The sequence below is a fragment of the Aethalodelphis obliquidens genome, unplaced genomic scaffold (genome assembly GCF_003676395.1).
Source record: "Aethalodelphis obliquidens isolate GAN/ISIS:26980383/991018 unplaced genomic scaffold, ASM367639v1 scaffold58, whole genome shotgun sequence".
Taxonomy (NCBI): Eukaryota; Metazoa; Chordata; class Mammalia; order Artiodactyla; family Delphinidae; genus Aethalodelphis; species Aethalodelphis obliquidens.
Window position 1 is genome coordinate 7447122 of NW_020838002.1, and position 26514 is coordinate 7473635.

The following is a 26514-nucleotide window of genomic DNA, read 5'->3' on the forward strand; positions in this document are numbered from 1 at the left end:
GAAATCACAGCGCGTCCCTGCGGTAGCCAATGGGAGAACAGTAAAAGGGGGGCCGCTAGCTAAGGCGCCAGGGGCCGGAAGTGGGGGCGGTCTGTCGCCTACTGGTAGCGCAATTGAAGGCGGGGCCTTGTAGGGCCAGAGGCCTTACAGCCACTTCCGGTGACCACCCCGCCCCCGGGTTACTTCTCAAGTAGATCTCCGGTGGCACCTTAGTTTATTCATTTTCCGTTTTGGTTTCGCCGCGGTCATCCGTCCCAAAGCTGGAAGGGAGAGAAAGACCCCGAACGCTAAGAGAGGAGGGAGGGCTGGGCCTGAGGCTCCGTCTGGGTCTTCGACTGGCGCGGGGTGGGGGAGGGTTTCCCTTCTTCCGCACCTTGACGTGTTCCTCCAACCTTCACTTTTCATCCGCGAACCGACCCTGCTCTCCGTGACCTGAATGAACGGTGCCTTCAGTTTTGAGAAGACCTCTCACCTGAGAAATAGGACTGAGACTGCCACGAGCTAGCTGCGACCTTCTGGTCTGTAAAGGGTGTGGGGAATAGGACTCTCCCGACGATCTAGCTCTTCGCTCCTCCCTTCCTCTCTCCCACGGGGAGCCAGAGCAGGCAGCAGGGCGGTGGGTGGCCGCTGGAGGTCGCCGTAGCCCCGAGATACCACCAACCCGACAGAAATGGAGAACAGTTGATTCAGATTCTCAACCGATAGCTTCAGTTCAGGAGTGGGCCTGAATGCTTTAATAGCAGGCCCCAGGGCCATTATGTCCTCACATGTCTCTTTCTTATAGGACACTGGGACTTTTACTACATTTAGTAAATTCCAGGAAAACTGGAACCTTACCTGTGTTCAGTGCTTTAACTCCAAGGTTTAAAACAGTTTGTTGGGACGTCCCTGGTGGTGCAGTGGTTAAGAATCTGCCTGCCAATGCAGGGGACACGGTTCGAGCCCTGGTCTGGGAAGATCCCACATGCCGCGGAGCAGCTCAGCCTGTGCACCACAACTACTGGGCCTGCACTCTAGAGCTTGCAAGCCACAACCACTGAGCCCATGTGCCACAACTACTGAAGCCCACGCGCCTAGAGCCTGTGCTCTGCAACAAGAGAAGCCACTGCAATGAGAAGCCCACGCACCGCAATGAAGAGCAGCCCCCTCTTGCTTCAACTAGAGAAAGCCCGCATGCAGCAACGAAGACCCAACGCAGCCAAAAATAAAATTAAATAATTAAATAATATAAAAATTAAAAAAGAAATAAAAGTGTCTGCAAACTAGCAGATGCTTAATAAATATTTGTTAAGTGAATTCTTCCAGGACGATGATTGTGCCCTATCCATTCCCAGCACTTACTATAGTGTTTGGTGATTACAGGGGTTTCAGCATTTGTTCAGTGCTCTATCACAGGCTTCCTAGAGTACAGAGCTTAATTCGTACTACATATCCCTTTTCCCAAATCAGGGGAAATAGGAAGGCTGCATGCAATTAATGCGATGTTTTCTCGGGGGAGATATCAAAACCTAAACTTCTATGGGGTTGTCAGTACTGTATGTGATAAAGATGAGAGGGGCTCCATATAACAGAGGCAGGAGAGATACAGTCAGGAGGATGGACAGGCCAGGCTGGATTCTGGGCACGGACTGAACCCTGTCATGAGAGGGGAAAGTTTTCCCCACTCTCCCTTCCCTACTAAAAGTCAGAAGCCAGCACCCTCCTCCAGCAACCTTTCAAAACGGGGTCCTGGGATCTTCTTGGTTTCCCTGAGATGGTAAAGATACAGACAGTGGGCTTCGCTGGTGGCACAGTGGTTAAGAATCTGCCTGCCAATGCAGGGGACACGGGTTCGAGTCCTGGTCCGGGAAGATCCCACATGCCGTGAAGCAACCAGGCCAGTGCGCCACAACTACTGAGCCTGCACTTTAGAGCCCACGAGCCACAACTACTGAGCCCCCATGCCACAACTACTGAAGCCCGCGTGCCTAGAGCCTGTGCTCCACAACAAGAGAAGCCACTGCAATGAGAAGCCCGTGCACCGCAACGAAGGGTAGCCCCCACTCGCCGCAACTAGAGAAAGCCCGTGCACAGCAACGAAGACCCAACGCAGCCAAAAATAAATAAAATAAATAAATTTATAAAGATACAGACAGTGACACCAGAAGCCACCTACAGATTTGTTAAACTTTTATTTCCTCTGAGTCTCTGGGGAGGCAGCAGGGATGTAAGGCGAAGTGGCAGTAGCTGCAGGGGCCTGAGCAGAGCTGGTGCTGGGAGGGGCTGGCATAGGCAGGACGAAGAGGCGGCGTTTAAATATTCAAGGCTGAAAGCCAGCTAATGGGTCTCCTTCATCTGTCTTTGGATTTTGTGCAGCATCTCCTGCATCCGTCGCAGCTGGAACAGGCACATGAATCAAAGTGGGGCCTTTCAGAGAGTCCTATAGATTTAGAGAGGTGCCCCCAACCTCTAATCCCTTCAGCCAGGGCCTTGGTAGCCCCGAGGTGTGATGGAGTCTCTGGGTAGAACCACTAAGCCACCAATCCAGGATCCAGATATGTACCAGGGCCAGGGATATTCCTATTCCCAAACCAAGAGATACTGAGGGTTGTGATTAAGCAGGGGTCCTCTCAGGCTGGCAACCCCTACTGCCCCACCCAACTCTCACCTCCTCATCTTTCTCTCGGATCAGCCTCTCGGTTTCTGGATCTGCCACTGATGTGACAGCAGGAATGGGGAAGTCGGTACCACTCTCTCGAGTCAGTTTGCTGAGGGGGAGGGGAAAGGGGGGTTGGTAAGGCTAGGGAGACCCCAGCACCCGCTTGGATTGAGCCCAGAGCCTATAGAACAAAGGAAGGGCTTTGTCTCACCCAAGGCTGTGTCCCAAACCCCACCCCTGCCAGCTCTGTCCTGGCCTTTGGCCATACTTGCGATTCCGTTCTTTCACCACCAGGCGGGTCATGCTCTGGATGCACTGTGCCCGGTAGTTCTCATAATGTGTCTCCCGGGTCACGTCCTTCAGGTCCTGCATGTGAGTACGCACCAGCATTGTCCGCAGCTTCACAAAGTCGCAGTGCCCTGGGTTTTCCACTGCACAGCAAGGCTAGGGGTCAGCCAGGCGCATGGGTACAGGAGAACCATTGAGGGCAAGGAGATACCCTGGTCACAAGCTCATTGCTTTACCTTCCACAATGCCCCAGGGGTAGAGCCGGCCCCGAACTCGCCGCCCTCTGGCCTCTACCACAGTGTTGCTGCCAATTACAGCAAATGGGATGCTTTCCTGGAAGAAGTTAGGGGTGTCTGTCAACACCGCCATTCTCACCTGTTCCTTTCCACCTTTATCTTCATCTTCTCTGGTTCATGCTAGGAAACCAAGGGTCCTCTTCCACCCCAATAGCCCACCCTTATATAGAATTCTACTTCTCTTTTCTGCCCAGAAGAAACAAGATGGGAAAGGGATGCCCTGGGGTGGCCCCACCTTTAGGGCTTGGTCCTGTAATTTGAAGTCCTCATCCTCGTCAGAGTCACAGTCTGGGAACTGGTAGACCTTGATTCCAAAGTGCTCAATCTCCTCCCGGATCTGGCAAACACATGAGGGGCCCATAGTTCTGGGGACCCCATCCTTTCCAGAAGCCCACCTGCTCCCCTCCCCCACCAGCTTCCCTCACTTTGCGTTTCTTGCGCTCCACTTCCGGAGGTGTCAGTGTGTCCGCCTTTGCCAAGATAGGCACGATGTTGACCCGCTGATGCAGGGCCTTCATAAATTCAACATCCAGTGGCCGGAGCCTGGGGAACAGGAAACTGTGACCACCTGCTAGTGGCAGCCCTGCCCCTGGTGCTCTTGGCCTGTTCCCTTGGCAACACCCGGTGGTGCCAGGAGCCTCAGGCTCAGACCATACCCGTGGCCGAAGGGCGAGATGAAGTACAGGCAGCAGTGCACCCTGTTGTCTTGGATGTTCTTGCGGTTCAGGCCACTCTCATCTCGGAAATACTGCTCAAACTGCTGGTCGATGTATTCTGCCACAGGCTTCCAGCTGGGGCAGGGACAGACAAGCAGAGAAACTGGAAGTGAGGGCTGCCTAGTGAGCTCTGGGCCTGCAAGGAGCCCACGCCCCGAGCAGTCTTTTCAAGACTTTGCTATTCCCCGACTTGCTTGATTACATCATCGGGGAGGTACCTGGGTGGGTCAGGGGTGCATCTCAAACACCCTGACAGAAAATCAGACTAAGCACACAGACAGAGGTCAATAAATACTAGCTTGATGAAAGGAAAAGAGCCCAGATGACCAAAGAAAGCAATAAGACTAGCAAGGTGCCGGCAGGTGAAAACCAACTGGAGGCCAGGGCAGCCCTAAGTCAGGTTCGCAGTTCAGCCTCAGAGCCTTTGTTCGTGTGGTTCCATCCTCTCCTCCACCTCTCCAAGCCCACTCCATCCTTCAAAGCCATATCCAAGAACCATCTCTCCCATGAAGGGTCCTGTGACTATAGCAATGCACACTGCTCTCCCCTTCCCGTCACCACACACAGAGGTTTTATATATATATATATTTTCAACAACCTCAATTTTCAAGTCTCTTGCTCTTCTGTTCTTGAGTTTCATCCTCACTGATAGGTGCCCTGATGGGTGGCCATTATGAGCATCATTATTCTCATTTTATACGTGAAGAAGCTAAATCCAGAGCTGCGAAGAGACTTAATCCAGATCACTTTAGCTAGCAAACTCTCTACCCACTCAGGCTCCTGGCCTTCTGACTCCTAGTTCAGTGTGTCTGCCACCACAATGCCCAACCCACTTACTAAGCTAAGTTTTTACCTGATTGACACGTTAGAGACCTGCTGCGCCCCCCACTCCCCCACTCCCATTGCCACTAGACTGTAAGCCTCCCAGTGACAAGGATTATTTACACTTGTTCTGCATCCCTTAAAATGTCCAGCACAGGCTGGACACCTCATCTGCTGCTTCACTAAATGAGAACACGTGGTGGTGCCCTGCAAACTGTGAGGTGCCAGGCAGGTGAAATTATTATTATTATGAAAGGCAAGAGGAGGTAAGTAGACTGATTGAAGGAGGGAATGATACTTGCTACAGTAGGAGGCAGGTGCTGGTTGGGGCTCGAGTTTCAGGGCGAGCCCAGTTTGCTGAGACGTAGTCCCCGATCCGGAAGGGTGGTGATGACTGGAGACCACCTCAATCCAGCAGGACTATTTACAGAGACCATGCACCATGTACCAGCACAGTGTGTGGCAAGAATATAAGAAGTGGCCCTCCCCTCAAGGCTTAGATCATGAAGTTGAAGATGAACCAATGTGCTGAGCCGAAAGTCACATGTTGTGATGATCAAGCACAAATGGAGGGGATAGTGGTTCAGAGCACAGAAAGGTCCGTAAGGGTCTGATCAGTCTGTGAGGCAATTATCCAGGGTCAGCTTCCTGGGCGTGTGACCTGTGCAGTCATACCGGGGCCCTGTGCTCAGAGAGGCCCATGTTTGGTTTATTCTCTGCTGTGGCCATGCTGAAATTCTTAATCATTTTGAACAGGGGACCCCACACTTTTATGTTTCACTGATTCTGAAATTATCATCTTAATATTCATGAGTATAATGTACACAGCCCTGTAAAAACTGTATGCTTTTTTGTTGTTGTTGTTGTTTTTGCGGTACGCGGGCCTCTCACTGCTGTGGCCTCTCCCGTTGTGGAGCACAGGCTCCGGACACGCAGGCTCAGCGGCCATGGCTCACGGGCCCAGCCGCTCCGCGGCATGTGGGATCTTCCCGGACCGGGGCACAAACCCGTGTCCCCTGCATCGGCAGGTGGACTCTCAACCACTGCGCCACCAGGGAAGCCCAAAACTGTATGTTTTTAATGCATATTCACATGCATCTTTCTGGGTTGATTTTCAGATCAACTGGGTGAGGTGGTAAGGCCAGCATTTTTCAGTTGAAGAAATGGGAATGTGGTCATTTGCTCAAGATCACGCAGTTCCTAAATGCTGCATCAAGATCTGAACTCTCATCTAGGTGTCTCAGCACCACCCTGCCTAACTCCCTCATCAAAGGCATCACCATTTCTCCTGTCCTTATCACCCATTCTCCTCCTCATCTACTCAGGTCTGTTTGACTGACCATTATCTAAGCATCCTTCTAGTTCCTGAAAAAAATGTCAGGGATGATTGCGGTGGGGCTGGTAAGCCACCTTTTATTTTGGCAGGTGGCCTAGAGGGTCCCGGGAGTTTAAACAAAGTTCCACCCATGCTCTCCCTTTGCCTCTTATTTCTCCCCTCACCCCTCCCTCCACGCACTCTCACGTCTTTAATAACTTGCTTGTAACACCTAAAATGTTGCTGGTGAAAGGAATGGAAGGAGGGAGGGTGACAACTACTGACCACCTACTATGTGTCAGGCACTGTGCTACACGTTTTCACATGTGTTTGCTTTCTTGAGGCTCTTCTTTCCTATCTGTGTCCTCAACCCCATTCTAGAATTGTGGGTCAAATCAACGGAACATTAGAGATCATCTGTTCCAAGGCCTTCCCTCTCACTTTACAGAGACAGCTGTCCGGTAAAGGGCAGTGGCACGCTCGAGGGCACAAACCCCTTCTTCTTGACAATTGTGGGTGTGTCTGAGCCTACGTGCGCCCCTGTGTGTGTGTACGGAGTTGGTGGGGGTCGGGGCAGGGGCTGTGCTTGGTCAGACATACCACTCTGTGTTGTTGACCGCATCCCCAAAACCCGGTGTGTCCACAATGGTGAGCCGCAGCTTCACACCCTTCTCTTCTATGTCCACTGCATGTTTAGTGATCTCCACTGTTTGCATGATCCGCTCTGGAGAAGGGGGAAACTGAGGCCAGGGCAAGGGCAAGGGCCTGCCCAGTCAGGACACACCACCCACCCCAGCCAGTGCTGCCCAGACTGCCTCACCCACACTGCCCCCCTTCCCGCCCCCAGGGGCTGCCTGGGGGCCTGTTCTCTGGGAACCAGCAAGGAGCACATTTCCCAACACAGGAAATGCCGGTGGCTGTTGGCTCTGGCCCCAGCCTCTTCTCTGCTCCCGGCTCTTTTCTCGGATTCCTGGAATCCTTTGGGGGTCAGAGACTCACTCCAAGAGCAGGACTCTGGTCCCTGCCCTGCTTCGGCACCCAAATCTTTAGGGAGCTGGCTGGTGGGCTCCCAGGCCAAATAGGCCTACAGAGAGATGCCAGCAGTCTCTCTAGGAAGCCATGGCTTCCTGCGTGCTGGGGAAGGTCCCATCCCTCAGAGCCTGCAGTCAGTTCGATTTCCCAAGTCAGCTCTGCCTGCCTGTCTCCATGCTCCTCTCCTTTCCTCACCTTCAGCACTGAGGAGTTTCCGGTCCCGGTACAGATCAGTGAGGAAGAGGCTATTGACGAGGGTGGATTTCCCCAGACCAGACTCTCCTGACAGGGGAGAGAGGACAGAGGCACCAAATCAGATCTGTAACCAAGAGGCAACCCCGCCGGACCAAGGTGGCGGGGTTGCGGGGGCAGCCGCTCTCTCATCTAATTGGGAAGAGACTAAACTACAGCAGAGCTGGAAGAGCTCGTCCAGCCTTCTCATTTGGATGAGGCCCAGAGAGGATAAGAGATTGCCCAAGGTCACACAGAGAAAGGCAACCACTAGAAAGCTGAGGGTTAAATATTCTTTGTACCTTGTCACCACCCCCTCTCCTGCAACATATACATACTTTTGGCCACCCGCGTCTCCCAGCTATTTTGCAAAAAGGCACAGCCCCTGGCTTTCTCCTGCCCTACCCATGCCCACTCCCCACATATAGACCATCCCCACTTGAGACACCTCTTGCCCAGCCCTGCCCTGCCCCACCCCTGCTCTACCTGCCACCATGAGGGTAAAGTCAAAGCCTTTCTTCACGGACTTTCGGTGGACTTGATTGGGAAGGGTCGCAAAGCCCACATACTCCTTGTCATCCTAGTGGACGAGAAGGCAGAGTGCATCAGGGTATAGGCAGAAGAACCCCAGGACCCAACGCCAGCCTTAAAGAGCAGAGTCAGCCTCCTTTGAGGCCCCACCTGGGGCTACCAGCTGGGCTCCCGTCCCTGCTGGTATTGTCAGTTTCCAACATACCTGGGGGGTGACACCACAGAGTTGGGGCCAACACAGGACAGAGAGGGGCTCCAGCTCAGCACGCACACGCGTGCGCACGCACACACACACACGTGCACGTACACACACGCTCGGGCTCCCTCTCCTCCCTCCCTGGGTCCTCCTGCACCAGCCCACTGAGAGGCAAAGGCAGGGCTGGACGCTCTACCTCAGAGGAGTCATAGGGATCGAGCTTGCCCCACGGGCTGCGGGGCCGGGCTGAGGGGCTGAGAGGGGCTGAGGCAGAGATGTACTGCTGGCTGTCAGAGGGCTGGGGCCACGAAGTGGGTCTGAACTCCAGGTCATCCTGGCAGAGGTCCGAGGCCTGGGGCCTCGGCTCCAGGATTTGGGGCCTGGACACCCAGGTCTTGGCCTCTGGTTGGTGGTAGGTCTCGCTTCCTGGGAAATCCTTCACGAACTTGTTCAGTTCTGCATCATCCACGTCCTCCAGAAAGCGCTTGATCTGAGGGTTCGGGGTGGGGGGAGGTAGGCGGGCAGGTGGCAGGAAGGGAAGAATGAAGGAGGAAGACAGGAGAAGGCGAGAGGGAGAAAGGAAAGCACTTATGGTTACAAGGGAAAGAAACTGCACAGGCGGCCAAGCCAGAGGAAGCGCTCACCATCCCTCCCGCAACTGCTCACATGCCTCCCTGGTGCAAGGGTCCAAGACGTCAGAAAAGGCCCTGGGGTCCAGCAGCAGCCCTGGGCAGCCCCCAGAGCCCTTGCAAACTGCTCCAGTTTGGGAACTGAGTAGCTCCAGTCCCAATGGTCCCTCTCAGCAGGGCGCTTGTTGAGGCTGCCCTTCCAAGCCAGGACCAGGGACTGCCCCAAAGGCCACGAAGTCAGGCTGAATGAGCGGGAGCGGACAGAGGCATCAGAGCCGAGAGGAGACTGTGGCTCAGGACTCAAGGAGAGTGCAGACAGCCAGAATGGGGTAGGGGCAGGAGGGAGCGAGGGAGGGGAGAAGGGAGCTCCCAGCCCCAGGCAAATCAAGGGTCTCTTCGCCTCCTGTCACTGCAGGCGCTGAGCTCTGGGACTGAGGTGCGGACTCTACTGGAGGTGCTCACTCCCCAGGACTCACTGCCCAGAACTCAGTACAGCTGACCTGACCCCCCTTATTCCAGACACTGAGCCACACAGAGCCTGAGCCTGGGCCCCAGGAGCGAAGGGGAAACCTGCCAGTGGATGCTGAGTGTGGGTTAAGGGGAGCTGGGAGGGACCAGGTGAGGGAGGACGGCAGGACACTTCTGACAGCTCCCAACGGTGAGGGATGTATGGGGGAAGCACCCGCAGCTGCCCCTTGCCCCCTGTGCCCAGAGATAGGCTTTAGCCTGCAGTGCAGGAGGGGGTCTGGTCTCAACTGTGAACCGCACGGGTGGTAGGCAGCGAGGGGCTGGCTCCTCTGTGGAGACCTGCTCCACTCCATCTCCAGCTGGGAAGGCAGGTCACTGTCCACCCCCCCCCCCCACTCTGACCCTCAGCTCCAGACCCTAAAGCTTCCTCTCTCTCCTTTGGGGCCAGCCCCCTTTGCGGAGTGCCTGGCGGTGCTGGGCTCAGCTCGGGCTCACAAAACCCACGTGCCTCCCCCAGACAACGGACAAGGGCCGGCTTCACAGGCTGACTCACCCTCTGGGAATCAGCCAAGCCAGCGGGGGCTACCCCAGACCACTGTGGAGTCCCAGCCAGGGTGAGGGGAGATAACACGGCCGCGGTCTTCCTGCAGGCCCCCGTTTTACAAAGCGAAGAACTGAGGGATGCAGTCACGCCGCCAGGTTTATGCAGAGGGAAGGGACTAGAGGGGGAGGCTAGAGGGGAAAGTCCCCTAGGAGCTACTTCCAGGCTGTCGCCTCTCACGTCCCCATACCTGCTTATAGCCGTAGTCTCCAGGGCTTGCCTAGACAGGAAAAGGGGCCTTTTAGACGGAAACTGGAAACAGCAGGTAGGGGCCAAGTGGCCAGAAGAGACAGTCCTGAGGCAAGCCTGACCCAACAGGCTTTTTCTTACCCACAGTATTTGTGGGGGCCGGTGGGGTGACCACACATCCCAGTTTATGTTTGTTGTTCTGGCATAACTGCCCCTTTTCACTCTGCAAAGTGTCCCAGCTTGGACGATTAATTATATGGCAACAGAGAAGGGATGGGGCTGGGGGTGGCAGCTGAAGAGTCTGGGGAATTCGGGGAAATCCTGCCCCTCTGCACAACCCCACAGTGACGCAGCAGTCGGTCTGGGGGTCAGGCTGAGGGTGGGAGAGAGAGGACTGCACTCCGCCTGGTTTCCCCAGGGGCACTGAGCAGCGGGGCTGCAAGGAAGGGAGAAAGGAAGGCACTGATGGAGACCCCCAGCCCTTGCAATCTTCAAGTAGAGTCGCCAGGAACCCAGTACCACTCTCCATGCCAGGGAGCTGCTCATCAGCACGGAGGGGTCCACAGGGGCTCTAGACAAGGAGTTAGGACACGAGGGGCCTCACCTCCTGTCTGTCCTTCCCTGCCCCCGGCTCCGCCAGTGACCAAATCATTTTCTGACTTTGAGCCCCAATCCCAGACAATGCAGGGGGAAGACAGGGCGGGTCCACCCATCTCCCAGAGCAGCACCTTACCCCAGCTTCAGTTCTGTCCTCAGGGACAGAACTGCCTTGCCATCCCAGTGAACGGTCCATGTCCCACGCTTCAGACTCCCTGTCAGCAAGCTCTAGGTCTAATTTTATCTCCCAAGAAAAGTTCCTCACACACAGAAACAGCCTGGTCTCGATGCTCTTGTTGGAATCCAGCGTCCTGACTTGCTCCTTTCCCTTTCTCTCTGACCCCCCTGTGTCTGTCAGGGGCCAAAAAAGCCTGTGGAATGTCCTTCCCCAACCCCTCCTCCTCCCTTCCCGTGGCTCCCACCCTCCAAGGACAGCTCAGCTGCAGCAGGATCACTCGCTTTTTCTGCAGTCCCCTCCTGCTCTGATTGGCTGCTCCGTGATGCCTGCCCGCTGCCTACCCCGATGGGCAGAGCACCAGCCTCCCAAGTCTGTCTGCAACACAGGCTCTTGATCCACTTGGCCTCTCCTGTAACCCCCAAGGACACTGAGGCCTGTCAGAGGGTTGAGACCTGTCCCCAAGGTGACCTGGTCCATCAGTACGTGGGGCAGCTACCCAGGAGACTCCAGTCCCAAAGGATTCCAATCTCTTTCACCTTAACTTCAAGCAGTGCTGAAGTAGTGTGGGGTGTCCTATAATCCCCTGGGTGTATGTTCTCTTAGGAATGGCCCCACTTTTCTTCCCAGTGTCCCTCTGTGTTCTCTCAGTGGAGAACCGCACTGCCTTCAGAAATCCGCCCCTAGATTTCCCTGCAGAGAGTCCCAGCCACAGAGAGGCCTTTGCTGCAGGGATTCCTTCCATCCTAGGATACCTGACCTCTGACTCATGGGGACCTGTATCACTTTCATCACCCCATCACTTTCAGAGAGTCAGCAGGGGAGCTGCTAACACTTGGTCTCTGAGGGGCATGAGTTCAGGTCAAGGAGAGGCTGGGATCCCAGAGGCTTCCAAGTTGCCGATTAGGTGGGAGACAAACTGAGGGACCTAACTGGGAGCAGATGGAGCACTTGACTAGGAGTCAGGAGGCCAGTGTTTCTGGTTTGGCTAGAAATACCCTTTGTGATTTTGAATAGTGTCTTAATTTCAGGGCCCTAATGTCCAATTGTGAATGGCCCTTCCTTGCCTCCCAGGAAGGCTGGGGAAAGAAAGCACTCCCAGATGACAGATACCTCAAGCTGCTTTGAACCTGGGGAGAGAAGGTACATCTCAAGTCACAGGATGGTTATTCATGTTAGCCAAGTCCTTCTTTTTGCATGCCAATTCAAAACCCCTGGGGCTCCTGGGCTGGGGAGCTCTCCCCACTGATCTCTGAAGCAGCTGGATGCCTGATTTCCTTTCACAAAGTGACCCTCATAGAGAAGTCTGGCTTGACATGAACCCCGTCAGCTTAAGGACTGGGCTGGCTTGAGGCAGGGGCCTGAGGCTGAGGACTCTGGTGCTGACAGGGTGCCTTTAAATACAGAGGAACAGGGTGGCCTCAGCCAAGCTGAAGCACCGAGACCTCAGCTGAACTGAACTTAGTGTGTGGCAGAAAAAGCCCCTCTCGGCCCCTGCACTAGGGACGCTTGGCACCAAGAACAATCAGTGCCCCCCAGGCTTCCACCCCTGGGGCAATCAGTCTGTCCGTCCCCATGTGAGGAGAAGGATGGGGGCAGGGATAAAGGCAGGCACCACTTGGCCTCTCCCAGGAAACCCCCCTTTGGGGAAGGTCACAGTGTCACCAAGACTTCCTGGCCAAGACTTGGGCCTCGGCCTGGACACAGCTTGAGAGAGAAGAGCCCAAAAGGCTGGCCTTTCTAGACCTGGAAGCTTCTGATTCCACAGGGCCCGGGGAGTTCCTCTCTGGAGGCTGCCCACAGCCAACATCCTGCCCCACAGGCTGGTCACGGATCTCCTCCTGCTGTAAACAGCCTGTGCTTCCCAATGCAGAGGGCAAAGGCTAGGGGGCTTCCAGACTGGGAGGAGAAGCTGGCATAGGGCCTGGAGGCCCTGACACTCAGCATAATGTGCTTGTGGCAGGCTCTGGCAATGATGGCAGGAAAAGAGCTTACACCCTCACGGCCAAACATCAAAACTTCCTACCTGGGGGGTCTTCAGGGTGGTTGGCTGGGGTTACTGTTTCTCCTCCCACCACAGGCAGGTGGCAGGAATGAGTTCCCTCCACCCTCCATCACTGCAGAGGGACCTGGTTTGGGGGGAGGGGGGAGGATGCAGCAGGAGGAAGATTCCCCATGGTTCCTGTCTCAGAGGCAGAGGGATATAGCTGATTCCACGGGGTAGGATGGTGGCTGGGCCTCCCTCTCTCTGAGGTCCCTGGGCAGATGGTGCTGTGGGGAGGGAGGGCCCAAACGTCTCACCATCCCTCTTGGCGAGGCAGGCAGTGTTTGCGGGCCTCCTGTGTGTGTTTTCCAAGGAAGTTGGTGCTGGTCCCTGAGCCTAGGGTAGGTGGGCGAGGAAGAGTCACCCAGGTAACAGCTGATCTAGGCAAGGGTGGGGACCCTCACCTCCGCCCCTGCCTGACTCACTCACCCCAGCCCACCAGCGCGTCTCCGCCGGCGCCTCCTCCCCACCCAGCACGGACCCACCCCTCCGTCTAAGAACGGGGCAGCACCCCGGTGGCCGGGGCCCACTCCGTGTCTGCTCGCATCAGAAGAAGAAACTTGGGAGCAGCGACGCAGCGCCGTCCGCCAGCCTGCCTGTGCCCGCGGCAGGCGACAGCGCCTCCCGCCCCGCACAGCCTGGACTGCGGCGCCGCGGGTCTCGGCGAAGCCGCCCGGGAGCGGCGGGCCCTGCGCGCCCGGCCCCGCCCCGCGCCCGCCAGCCTTACCATGGCTGCAGCCCGGGCCGGGCCGGCTCCGCCTGGACAGCGCCCGAGCGACCCGCGGCCGGAGCTGCGTGCCGACCTCACCACACCGCCTGCCCCCGCCCGCCGCCCAGAGAGCGGACCGGCCGGGGGCGGGGCCCGGCGGCGGGGGGCGGGGCGGGGCGGGGCGGCCCCGGGGCGGGGCCTGCACCTCCGCGGCGCGGGGAGCCGGCGCAGGCTGGGCAAGGGGTGGCCGGCCCGCCGTGGAGCTTTGCAGCTCTCGACCCCCGGAGACAGAGTGCGGAGAGGCGTTCGGGACAGGGCTTCTCTGGTCACTTGGCTCTTCCTCACTCAGCCCCTAAAGAGTGGCCTGCCCAGGCAGCGCAGCACCGTGGGGGCTTGAGCCAGTCCCCAAAGAAAAAGGAAGGGCCCACCTGGTGTCCCCAGGAGAAGAAACCTTTGGAAGGAGAGGGGGGTTTGCCTCACAGGTTGGGGAGAAACGATCAGTTACCCCGGAGAGTCCACAAGGTTTGTGGGAATTGAACCCAGCTGATGTCCAAGTTACTGATTGTCCATACCGTCTGTACACCTCCTAAGGTGGAATGTCAGACAATCTCCACCTCCAGCCAAGCTGTGAGGAAGAGACAGGAGGTTCCCTTCGTGCAAGAGCCTACATTAAAGATTAAAGAGGATTTGCTGCATAAGTTATCCCGGATCATCTGTTGGAAGAATGGAAGGGAGAGGCTGAGTGGCCTTTCCGGGGAAGTGAAGCCTTGCCTGTGGCTGTGGAAGGCGGTGGGGGCCTCAGGAGAGGCCATGCTGGGCAAGCAGGTGAGATGCTGTGGGAACAGAATCCCCAGCAGCTTTAGAGGCATTAGAGGCTCAGAAGGGTCAGCAGCAGCTAGGAGAACATAGATGCTTAGGGGGTGGGGAGTTGGTGGGGATTTCCTGAGCTAATACAGGTCTGAGCTGGTCAGGCTTCTGTGGAAGTTTCCAGCAGCATGCCCCTCCCTGACTTCCAAGAGTCCTCTTCCAGGGCAGACTGACTGGCTTGAATACCTTTTAGACAAAACTGAGGCCACAGGCATGGCCCGCTCCCTCTATTGGTAGAAGTGCTAGAGGCCTGCCTACACTATTTCAGTGTGATCCGTGACCCAGTGGTCTTGGTTGGGATCTGTCAAAACTCGGCAGAGAGAGGGAGGGGGCCTGGGTACCACAGGTGAGATCAGGTTCAGAAAACATGGGACTGCTATTGAATATTTGGCAATGGTGGGCTGGAGGATAGAAGGGGTGTCATTGCTTAAAGAAGTGCAGGGAGCCCGGGTTCGATCCCTGGTTGGAGAACTAGATCCCGCATGCATGCTGCAACTAAGAGTTCGCATGCTGCAACTAAGAAGCCCACATGCTGCAACTAAGAAATCCGCATGCCGCAACAAAGGTCCTGTGTGCCACAACTAAGACCCAGTGCAGCCAAAATAAATAACAAATAAATAAATTAAAAAAAAAAAAAAAGAATACCTCTTGGATGCTTCAGTCTGCAAGGCCTGGACTGTGAGTGCTGGGCCCAAGGGAGAAAGCCTATGTCAAGGAAGACAGGCCCTATCACAAAGGCTTATTTTCCACAATCATAATGTCCCTCCTTCCCCCAGTTCTGGCTGCTGCTCAAGTGTAGACACAAACACATCTCAGCTAGCAGCTCATCCTCAGCTGCAGCTGGAATCCCAGCTCTGCTCAGGCACCTGCTGCCCAGACCCCAGAGAGCCCTGTGTTTCCTAAGGCATGTTGGTGCCAGCTTGCTTTGAAGGAAATGAGGCCCCAAAAGAGGGAGGGACCATGGAATTCATGGTCTTGATGGTCACAGGCCCAACATGAAGCATGGGCTGGGCAAAATAAAAGCCTGAGGTAGACTCTGGGTCACTCTACCTATACAGCCCCGCATGCTAGCCCTGTAGCAATTCAGGGGTCTCCGTGAGAACTTGGCCCGGGAGTAAGTCCCCATGCCAGCTCTGGCAACTATCTCACTGCCTGAAAGTCCCTTCCCCTCCCTGTGCTTCTGTTTCCCCCGTTGAGAGAGAGGATTGTTCTACCCTCAACTCCAGCTCTCATGTTCTGTATTGGGACAGGTAGAGTCTGACACTTGGTCAGAAGCAGGGCTGAGATATAGCAGCCCTTATGTGAGTCACTGATCACTGTGTGCTCTGTGCCACCACCAGCCAGCAGGTTGTCTGGCCAACCTTACCTCAGTGCCCCTCAGCTCTTGGAGCTCTGGTTCTCTCTTGAAATTCAACATCCCAGGAGTTCCCTGGTGGCCTAGTGGTTAAGATTCCAGGCTTTCACTGCTGGGGCCTGGGTTCAGTCCCTGGTTGGGGAACTGAGATCCTGCAAGCCATGCAGGCAGAAAAGGAAGGAAGGAAGGAAGGAAGGAAGGAAGAAAGAAAGAAATTCAACATCCCACCAGGCATTGATGTCCTTGACTAGGGTACAATTTCCGGGGCACTGCTGGGGTCGGGTATTCAAGCCAAGCGTCTGGAGAGTCGACACACACCTTGCACAGAGGGTGATTCTTCTGGGAAACTCATATCAGCAACCACGGCCCCAGTCTGCTGTCCTGGGCCCCCTCTACTTAGATCAGGCTAATATGGTCTTTACGGAAAACCTCCTGGCCCCCCCTCCACTGGATCTTTCCTGCCCGCGCATGGGTGAAGGGTATATGGCACAGTGATGGCAAACAAGGATGCTGCACTTGGGCCAAGCCAGGGCCCAGGTCCAAAGTCAAGAATAAAAAGTAATTACCACCGGAAATCAGGACTTCAGATCTGCCTGACTAGCAAAGGCCACACTTGCCTCTCGGTAGCAGTTTCCCTTAAGTGGTGCAAGAACTAATAGTACCCCTGCCCCAGAGGTGTTGAGTCAGTGATGATACAGTCAGAGAGCCCTGGTGGAGCCAAACATCTATCTATCACTGGCTTGTGTCTTTCAAGGAAACCTTAGCCAGTCTGTCCGGCAAGGTGTGTGCAGAGGCAAGAAACCAAAATACCCTAAGCCTCACTCCTTCCCTTGTTGCTCCCCAGTGTCCCATGATCCTGGGGCAGGCACGAGATGTGGGCAGCAAGGTCAGGGAACACAGTGTTTCCTGGCACCTGCTGAACGGCCGCAGCAAGGGACAGTTCCAGAGCCAGCAGGGTGATAGAAGCCAGCCAGAGGGCCCTTCCAACATCCTCTCTGTGGCAGGACAGGGCACAGGAGGCTCAGGGATGGAAGGGACTTACACACCTCCTAATACCACTACCCCCTGCGTGTCTGACTCCCTTCAAGTCCCCCTCCCTTGACCTTCCAGCCTCTGCTCGAATATCTTCCATGGCCAAAAACTCATTGGCTCTAACAGCTGCCCTTCAATCTTTGGGTGGTGAGTTACCACCACCTGAGCCAAAGTCTGTCTCCCCCTGGTGTTGACCCTCCAAGGGCCTCCATGCTGGAAGCTTCGCTGACTCGTTGCCCTGGACTTTGTTTGTCCTTTGATATTCACTTCCTTCCAAGTGATCCATCTGTATACTTTTCTCTCCAAATTAACCACAAGCCCCTCAAGGATGGGGAGTATGTTTTCTATTTTAACCTCTACTCACTTCAACTCAGTGACTATGTCACGCGATGTCTGCCTGGGTGATCAGGCCTCTGCCCCCAAGAGATGTCTGATCGATATGGATTGACCAAGAGGAATCATTGTTTAGTTTCCACTCTGATTTTGGAGTACAGACAAGCCTTGAGGCTATGGGCTTTGCTGACCCATAACCTGCCCTTCATTCTGGCTGTTTACCAGCTCACGCTGACCTCCCAGCCTCTCAGTTCGAAGGCAGAGACCCAGATGTTACCCCCACTACAACCTTTCCTCTCACAATTCTTGATATCTAACGGTGCTACTGAAATATCAGGAAGTTATCTCCCAGGAATATGTGACTACAGAAAAAGAGTTTATACACCACACATGAACCCCTGGGGCAAGATGCTCCCTAGAGCTCTCCAGGCACTGATGAGCAAGCCCTGGGCCTCGGTGTCTTCATCTGTGAAATAGGGAGAAAAAGTCCACCTCATAGGTTTGCTGTGAAGATTCACTAAGGCGATACACTTAGCGCAGGTATAATCACTAAAATGAATGGCAGCTATTATCTCAGCTAACACCGAAATGATCAACACCAAACTAGCAACTGTCAACTGTGACTATTTCAAATGCCTTCCCTCCGAAGAATGAGCATGTGCATGTGTAATGGGTGTAGAGGGATGGGAGAGAAGACTTAGTCTAAAGTGACATTGGAATGACCATGCTGCCACCAACTGTGGAGTCAGCTTCTCCAGCTAGACACCACTCTATCTCTAGAAAACAGGTCTTGGTCTCAGACTTATTGAACCCAATTCCCCAACACAGCCACTGTTGAGAGCCCTGGAGCTAGTTGACTTTGCCGGTGGTAGGTGTGCCAAGGAAATGACTGGCTGACCCAGTCTTCCCATCTACAGTGTCGGGGTCTGAGCTTCCCTCAGGAGCTGCCTTGCATTCTGTCCTCCTCCAGGCCTGCATTCAGCCCCCAAGGTGCAGCTGTCTCTTGCTTCTCCCCTCGTGGCAGCTGGGCCAAAGGCAGCTGAGCAGAGGAGGGTGAAGGGACATGATCATTTCTGTCACTCAGGACAGCCTTCCTCTGGCTGAGCAGCTGTCAGATGGCTTCTGCATTACAGATTTTCTTTCTCATCTGAGTATGCACCTGCCCTCTGAGGCCAAGCTGCCCAGTCTACTCAGGCCCACTGTCTCTCTTCTTACCTGAAAAACCCACCACTTTAAACGAATTACTCTGATAGAAATGTGTAATGTTGGAGATGGGTTCCAGGCAGGGAACCAAGTAGCTTCTGGAAATACACTAGAAAGTCCAAAATGGATGTGGCTGGTTCTTCCCTATGTGTGCTCATGCTGGGCAGAACAAAAAAGTGAAGGGATTCTGCCATCAAGCTCGGGAGGAAGGCATAGCATTTTCCTGCCCTCATTGCACGGACAGAGGGAGCAATCTGCCCAGGTCTCCCGGTGGAGGTAGGACATTACCCCCCTGCCCTGTGCTTCCAGAGGCTCTTGCTGAGGCATACCACACCACCTGTCCTAGGGTGACCAACTGTCCCGGTTTGCTCAGGACTCAGGGAGTTCCCAGGATGCAAGACTTTCAATGTTAAAGTCAGGAGCACCCGGGGCAAACCCTAGCCTGTGCCCAAAATAGCAAGTCTGGGCCAGAGGTCTCCAGCCTCCCATCCTGCTCTGGGCTTGACTGCCCACGATAGCTGCAGTGAACAAGGTACCATCTGACAGGAAAAGCAGCGGGGTAGCGAGGGTCAGGCTGCTATGAAAAGCCTCCCAAGGTGCCCTGCCCCATTTTCAGCAGCTCTGCTCCATCCTTTCAACAACCCCCTTCCCTTTCAACTATGAGCCTCTGTACAAAGCAAGAGAAAATGAGAGGGTAGGAAAATGATTCTGGGGTTCCCACCAGACAGCCCATATCCTAGGATCCTGTTAACATCCCCAGGAATGCGGAGCCTCCCTGTGCTGCTCCTAGGCTCTGGGTCCTTCCTTGCCAAGTTAGTCTACCTGAGCAAAACTTCCCTGTGACTCAGGAGCCAAGAGGAGGCTGGCCGTCCCATCCCCCAGGGACAAATGACATGTCACCCTTAGGATACTGAAGCGTGCCTTAGGTATCACTGAAACAGCCTCCTCTTGTTCCTGGCCTGTTTTCCAGAGTTGATTCCTTGCATAATTGATAGAGCAGGGAGTAAACCACCTTGTCCCCTGACAGCACATCTAAGGGTGAGTAGGTTAGGTGCCTTGAGGACACAGGATCTTGGGACCAGGGCAGCCCCTCCCAACAAGAGCTGCTTTATTCCAGGGAATTCCCCAGGGTTGTGTGAGAAGACAGCCCCCGCTGACCGCAGAGGGCACCCTCAGGACCTTCCTATTGAGCTTCTGCTAGTTCTGGTACCAAAAAAAAACCCACCAGGAATGTTTCCCTCAGTCCAGCATAACCTCCTCCGGGAAGACTCCAGTCCCTAATGTCCCAAACCAAGGATGAGAAGCATCTGTCTACCCTGCTCCTTAGACAAAAAGGTCTTGAGGGGCCGCCTGGGAGGAGGCTGAATCACGCTGCGTCCCCAGCTGTGGACCCAGAAAGGCTTGTGAAGCTCAGCAACAAACAGGCTGCCATCCACGAGCCAGGCGCCATGGCTGGGCCACCAGAGAATTCCTGCCGGGAATGGAATCTGGACCAGACTCCACAGTCAACCATTCCTAGATGAGAGGAACCAGAGGCCTTGGACACCAGCACCACAGAGTCTTCATCCTGGGACTGCCTGTGGGCCATGCAGCCTAGGGAGCAGTCTGAGGAAGGCCTAGCTCTTGCACACCCTGTGAGGAGAGTACCGGGCCCACCTCCATGCCACCCACTTCCAGAGATCCAGAGAAGACCAGCAGGCCCCGCTGCCTGGGAGTCTTCTCTTCCCAGCTTCTGGGGAGCAGCTCTGCTGCTGAACAGGCTGGAGAGCTGCAATTATCGAGACAGGATAAGAGCTATTTTGAGAAGGAGCCGTCCTGCTGCCAAGGCTTTTGACTTCCTAAACTAAAACAAGATGCATAAAGAAAGAGGGCAAGCTGGAGGAAAACAGGGAGGAACTTGCTCTGTCAAAAGCATCACATCCTGAATGAGGGGAAATACTAATCCCTTCCCAAAGGTATAGGTTTGCATCAAGGGGTGAACAAGAGGCTGGCTGTTAAGATATCCCCCCCCCCGCCGGCTTTGGGAAGGAGTGGGTAACCTGACCGCCTCCCCGCAAAGTCCCTGCTGACTCCCTCTCTCCTAAGACCCTCCAAGGGCACTTATTCAGTCTGTTGCATTCATTTGAACATTTGAGCACGGACTATTTCATATTGTTGTTTCAATGTTTCCTGCCCATATGTCTTATCTCCCCATCCAGATGGTAAGTTTCTCAAGGCCAAAGAATGTGTGTGCGAGGCTTCAATGGTTTCCTCAATAGTGCCTAGCAGAGTGCTAAGCATCTGAATAAAAACTCTTTATGGAAGGAAGGGAGAAAAGGAGAAAGGAAGGAAGAGAGAAAGGCAGGAGGGAGAGAAGGATTTACTGTCTTGCATGGAGATAATCTCTAAAAGTAGCTGCTCCCACCCACAGCTGAGCCCAGGGCCCAGGGCTAGACAAGCAGCCATGGCAGAGGGGGGTGGCAGCCGCATTTCTGGCACATCCCCCGCAGCTGTTCTGGCTGTTGTCCCCTGCCACACGCACATCTCATTTGTCTTTTGCACCTGTAGTCAACTGTCCATCCTGGGCTAGTCCATTAGAGGCCATGCTGGACTTTGGGTAAGGGAGAGATATGGCAAGACAAAGAACAAAGGCAAAAGAGCTTGGACAATCTTATCAAACATGGACCAAGAAGAATGAAAGTACTTATAGGAACAACGCACTGTGAAATCAGGACACGCTTTGCCAAATTCAGGACACAGGGCTGCCGAGAGCAGAGTTCACCTTGTGCCTTTCCAAGTTGAGGACTCAAATAGTGTGTAACCCAGAAAAATGTCCCCTTTCTGGAGTGCCCTAGGCTGGAGAGGGGAGAGCCAAGCGGGATGGGTCCAGCCTATGGCTTCCCAGACAGCCTTCCCACAGAGCACTTGGCAGGATTCATCGTTTGCCAAAAGGTCTCTACTCCTTCTCTCCAGCGTTGCAACTAGCTCTGGTACCTTCATGTAAATGCCCCTCTGGGGAGATGCAGCCCCACAGGTGCACAGCTTGGCAAGTGGAACACAGGCTAGATTTCAGCCCCTGCTTCTCTGCCAGGTGCCCTTGTGCAGTGAACAACCTGCCCAACCATAGGGAGCACCTCTGTCTGTCTCCTTTCACATCTGCTTCCATTAAAGGGTAAGAGAGGCACCTGGATAAGGGGGAGCACGGAAAGACGGGAAGTAACTTCCCAGGGGCGTTCTTACCTCCTCATCTGTCATAATGGAGAGAGTAGAAGCCAGGCATTCCCAGGGGGTCAGCAAATGGAACTCAGAGAGTGCCAACAGGAGGGGAAAAAGAGAATTTTACTAAAGATGTCCAGTGAACTTGGGCACAACCTGGCCCAAATCCCTTCCTAGTCCAAAGTGGCCCAAATAACAATGGCTAGCATTTACTGTGTGCTCACTGTTGCCAGGCACCATGCTAAGTGCTTTACGTGTAATAGCTTGGTGAGTCCTTGCAGGAACCTTAAGAGGAAGCCATTGTTCCTAATAACAGATGGGGAAACTAATGATTGGAGAGGTAAAATAACTTACCCAAGGTCACAGTCAGAAAATAGTGGACACAGGGCTCAAACCCAATAATAAAATTCTAAAAACCTCTCCTTTATGGATCTTTGCTCCCTCTGAGGGGCAGGACTGCTGGTGGGGACTGGACTGCATTCCCAGGGCTCTCTCCTCTCTAGGAACGTCCTCATCTAGAGCCCTGGCCTCTCTTGTGCTCATAGGACTGGAGCATGTTTTGGTCCATAACGCTTGAAGCAGGAATTCCTTGCCACTAAGATGCTCTGTATTAGGACTGGTTCCCACCTTCCCTCCTATCAGAGAGGTCAAGAGCACAAAGTGAGTGTGGGGGGAGGGGGGTCAGACCCTGGGGATTCTCAAGTTGGCTGGCTGCAGGACCCACTGATATCCTCACCTAGACATCCCTGGAGAGCCTGCCAGGGCGGCAGCCAATAAGTACCTCCCAGATCCTGGGATGGGGGCTTGAAGAGGGTTCTGAGGAAGCAGAGACACACGTGGGGATACCCCCTCAATCTGAATAAGTTTGGAGTTAGCCCTGAGTGAGACCATGAAGCAGGTCACTTGTGTTAACGGGGCTTTTGATGTTTGCTTTTTATCACATGGTAGGTAAAGACCAGTTAATCTGAAAGGCCATGGGCTTAAATCGTTCTCCATTCCAAAAGTGACTCCTTCCCATTAAAAGGAGACTCTTGAGAATGAAAAAAGTTTCCAAGTCCCAAAGGAATGACTCTAATGGTAGAATTTTAGGCAAGATGAGACGTTCCTCTGCCCCTTCAAGTCAGAATCCCAGCACGGGCCATCCTAACAGATCTGGCTCTGCGGATACAGAGCCACCCTCCCAACTGTCCTCCTGCCTCCCAGCCCCCCAGAGTGGACCCACAGGAGGGAAAAGCACAGACCTTTTAGCCACCAGATGACACGATTGTACATTTCCTCAGAGACATCTGAAAGTAACAGAGATTGTTGCTCTTTTTTTCTCTCTGTGGGATACACGCCCCCTCCCCTCACTGCTTAACATCTCCCTTTCTAGCTCCACGTTTCTCCACACAAAGGTGCCCTCAGCCCTTGATGTCTCCAAGAAGCTCCTCCAGCCTGAGACTAAATATCACATTCCCACCCTCCCTCTCCCTTTTTCCCCACCCTCTCTTTGTGCCACTGTTAATGCCTCTCCCCCCTTGGAAGTCTAAGTCCCAGCTCATTTATGGCCCGCTTTGTGGCCAGAATATTTACCTGAGGACCCTATTCTCTTTACCAGCTCAGTTCTTTATCTTCACTCTCGGGAAGTAGCTTCCCACCCTGCAAACCACTCTCTACTACCTTCCATTGAAAGGCTAAGCAGCGTTGCCTGGAAGAGTCAATGCCTGACTCTGGCCCAAGCATCGTCATCGATGTCATTAGCTTGGAGCTCAGAGAAGCTGGTGGGGAAGGAATGGAGCAATGGGCTCAAGGAGGGGTCTAACTTTGGCTCTGAAAGGAGGGCAGCTCTGAGGCCCAGAATGCAGAGGGAGAACTTCTTGCCCACCCCAGCATCCCACCTCACTAAATTGGGGCTGCACCTGGGTAGTCTGCTTCTTCACATACCCAAGAAGAAAGCACTAAACCTTTGAATGGGTTGTTTGGAGGTGTGCTTGCGGACCTGTGACACTTCCCTCAGCGGTTCCGGGCTTGGAGACTCCTTTGGTGATGGTGGTGGTGATGGACTTGGCTTCCCTCTCGGGGACATGAGATCCTCACAGAAAGGGCTTGATTCCATTTCAAAAAAGGACATTGAAGGGTCTACGGGAGAAGGGGACTTAGGCTCGGAATCAAGTGTTATTGGCTGGCTTTGGGGCATTTCAACTTCAGGGTTGAGTAAGGCCCACCATGAGGAGTCTGGCCCATATCTCGGTAAGGACCGAGGGGGTAAGGGCCGAGGGGTCAGTTCCAGTTCTGCATGGACAGAGGGCTTTCCAGAGGGCTCTGGATGCCTAAGTGTGGGTCCTGAGGACACATAATTACTTTTTGAGGGTCTTGTGGTATGCTGCTTATAGATGGGCTCTGGAGTGACAAACATGGAAGATTTACAGGGGCTCTCAGACATGGCTCGAGATGTCACACGGGAAGCTGACTGTCCCCCAGGGGAGATGGTGACCTTGTGGCCACCCTCACTGTCTCCTCGGATTGAGGCCTTCACGTTGGGCTCCACTTCTGATGATATTAAGACCTTTGGGAAGGACTTGGTTTCAGTGTAGACAGAATGCTTGCGGATAGACTCAGGCTCTGGGAGCATAGAAACTTTGCGTCCACCATCCAAATCTTTAAGGAAGGAGAGTCTGAGGGATGATTCCAAGTTCATACTTGTATGCAAGGCCTTAGGGTCTGTGTAAATTGAGTTTTGACAGCCCATTTCAGATTCTTGGCCAGGGGTCCGTCTCTGGGTCGGTCGAGAGACTCTACAGATGCGGCTGCCGCTGCGTTCCGGGCTAAAGGGTCTCCTTGGAGATCTGATATTAGCAGCAGTCAAACTCTTTCGAGTGGGTTCAGTTTGGACTGCTTCATCCTTTGGATAAACCAAAGGCCTATGGGGAACTCTGACCCCTTGTGGGTACTGGACCTTGGAGGGTGAGTCTTCTTCTAAGATTGTGAAGTTGTCCTTCTGGTTGACAAAACTCAACCGGCGAGAGGATTTGGCCTCTGGAATTAATGAGTAGCGATTATTGATATCACGCCCTGGTTTGCTCTCACCCCATCTTCTAGCTGCTTGCTCTCTGGATGTACTAACATTCTGCTGGATCTGGACGGCATGGCGGTATGCTTCAGATTTTGATTGGATCTCGGTTCGACAGCTGGGTGCTCCGGAGAGGCCTGGCCCTGAGTGGGGGGTGATAGATCCAGGGTACTCTGAGGCTAAGTGGGGAATGGTGGAATGCCCAGCTTCTGATCTTCGATGGGCTGAAGGGATCATGGAGGCCGTGCCACGCCGCTGGCTTGAGGCAAGATCATATTCGTGTCCTCGCTGAGGGGTTGTGTTAGTAACCTCGGCCCCTTTCTGTGCTGAAACTGCGACCTTGGACCCACCTTTATTTGTCTTGACCATAGGATAGATTGAGCCTCTGTGGGTAGAGCCCATATTTTAACGGCTGGCTTGTATTCAGGGTCCTGATGAAGCCTGAATATTTACCCTCAGTTTTAAAACCTGCTGTTCTTGCACTCCCACAAAGGTGGCTGTTGCTCTCCAAGTGTCTCCAATAGTCCCCTTAGCTACCTGCCTGGTGATGTCATAAAGGAAGGAGCCTCCTATGAAATATTCTGGGATACAGCCACAATTCTTCAGATGCTCTTACGTAGTAACTGCAAGGAAACTGTGGATTTGTCTTTGGAGCTGACACCACCAAAGCTTTGACCAAGTTCTCAGCAAAACAAGGATTCCCTGGTGTGTATAACGAAGGCTGTAGATCCTCCCTTACTCTCCCCAGGTTCTAGGAATTCCCAGAGACTCATCCAGAGAGAAGGAATCAGCCTGAACATGCTACTAAGGCAAGGCTACTCAAATCAATCACGCTGTGTAGCCCCAGTTTTAATAAGGTGCAAGGTACAAAATTGTCCCAATTTGGTTTGGAACTGCACTATATATAAGGCAAAAAAATAGAACTCCAGCTTTTTACAGGTTTCATGGGTGATTTGGTTGGTCCTGGGGTGAAAAGCTGGGTTGCTCAAATCCTAAATTCTCACACATTCTTGGCCCAGGAGTGAGTGTAGGATTGTAGAAGGGATTTGGAGTCAGTCATCGGTTTCAATCACAAATGGCTACTTGTGTACCTTGGACAAGTTACTTGACTTGCATGAGACTTGGTTTCTTCATCTGGAAACCATTGCCTGGTAGGTGCATGTCCCACAATAAATGTTAGTGTCCTTTCTCATGATTCCCTCCTCTCAGCTATCATGACCAGCTGGACTCCAGTCCTTTCTTGATTTGAAGAGTGACTTTCCAACTTGGATGAGCATTTTGGATAAGAGAGAGACACTGTCATCTTTCTCTGCCTTTCACACACTGGTTCTCCCAGTCTCTGACACAGACCCTACCGTATCCAGCATTTCACAGTTGACTCTGAAGGGTCATGGCAGTTATGGGATGTTCAGAATCACTGTTTCTGGATCTTTATATTCAGACTTGATTAGAGACATAAAGTTAAAATTTTTAAAAATCCACTTTTTTTTTTGGACGCAATGTGCAGCTTGCGGGATCTTAGTTCCCCAACCAGGGATTGAACCCAGGCACCGGCAGTGAACGCACCAAGTCCTAATCACTGGACCACCAGGGAATTCCCGGAAAACCCACGTTTTTATGTATCAGGAATCTCAATAGATTGAGAAACTATGAGTTACTGACACAGGGCCTATTTAGCCTTCTCTCGCTCCCGAGTCCCAGGTCCTTCTCTCACTTCTGCTCCCTGATTCCCACCTGCACCCCAGACTCAGGAAAGAGCAGCAATGTTTTGTAGTACATAGTTTTCACAGTGCAAGTGTTTCATCGTCTTGGTTAATTCCTAAGTATTTTATTCTCTTTGATGCTATTATAAATGGAATTGCTTTTATAATTTCCCTTTCAGATGGTTCATTGTTCATATATGGAAATGCAACATATTTTGGTATGTTGCCTTTGTATCCTGCTACTTAGCTGAATTCATTGATTAGTTCTAATGTTTTTGTGTGTGGACTCTTTAGGGTTTTC

At 53.7% G+C, this 26514-nt stretch overlaps 2 protein-coding genes across 4 annotated transcripts; both read right to left on the reverse strand.

Moving 5' to 3' along the window:
• Positions 1–2145: 2145 nt before the first annotated feature.
• Positions 2146–13610, reverse strand: SEPTIN4 (septin 4). Of its 3 annotated transcripts, none has more exons than XM_027087197.1 (12): positions 13496–13610; positions 8262–8555; positions 7825–7918; positions 7303–7389; positions 6676–6799; positions 3879–4013; positions 3648–3765; positions 3458–3559; positions 3163–3259; positions 2907–3069; positions 2648–2747; positions 2146–2376 (listed from the first exon to the last, which is right to left on the reverse strand). In XM_027087197.1, the coding sequence occupies exons 1-12, from the start codon at positions 13496–13498 to the stop codon at positions 2317–2319; spliced, it is 1377 nt and encodes a 458-aa protein (XP_026942998.1). In that variant the 5' UTR covers positions 13499–13610; the 3' UTR covers positions 2146–2316. The 3 variants fall into 3 exon arrangements, with proteins under 3 accessions (XP_026942998.1, XP_026943000.1, XP_026942999.1); XM_027087199.1 differs by lacking the exon at positions 13496–13610 and adding an exon at positions 10686–13179; XM_027087198.1 differs by lacking the exon at positions 8262–8555 and having other exon boundaries at positions 2153–2376; positions 13496–13591.
• An 8994-nt stretch (positions 13611–22604) lies between these two features.
• Positions 22605–24879, reverse strand: LOC113609656 (uncharacterized protein C17orf47). The gene is made up of 2 exons (XM_027087092.1): positions 23385–24879; positions 22605–22747 (listed from the first exon to the last, which is right to left on the reverse strand). The coding sequence occupies exons 1-2, from the start codon at positions 24877–24879 to the stop codon at positions 22605–22607; spliced, it is 1638 nt and encodes a 545-aa protein (XP_026942893.1).
• Between the last annotated feature and the right edge of the window lie 1635 nt (positions 24880–26514).

Bases quoted from the DNA above. Each gene is read 5' to 3' on its own strand.
- SEPTIN4 (XM_027087199.1), bottom strand. From the start codon at position 10,745: ATGGACCGTTCACTGGGATGGCAAGGCAGTTCTGTCCCTGAGGACAGA. The intron at 3,766-3,878 runs GTATGGTCTGAG...CCTGTTCCCCAG, and splicing joins ATCTCGCCCTTCGGCCACGG to GCTCCGGCCACTGGATGTTG. The intron at 3,560-3,647 runs GTGAGGGAAGCT...TGTGTTTGCCAG, and splicing joins TGGAGCGCAAGAAACGCAAA to ATCCGGGAGGAGATTGAGCA.
- LOC113609656 (XM_027087092.1), bottom strand. From the start codon at position 24,879: ATGGTCAAGACAAATAAAGGTGGGTCCAAGGTCGCAGTTTCAGCACAG. The intron at 22,748-23,384 runs GTATGTGAAGAA...TGTTACTTTCAG, and splicing joins GTTTAGTGCTTTCTTCTTGG to ATGTCTCTGAGGAAATGTAC.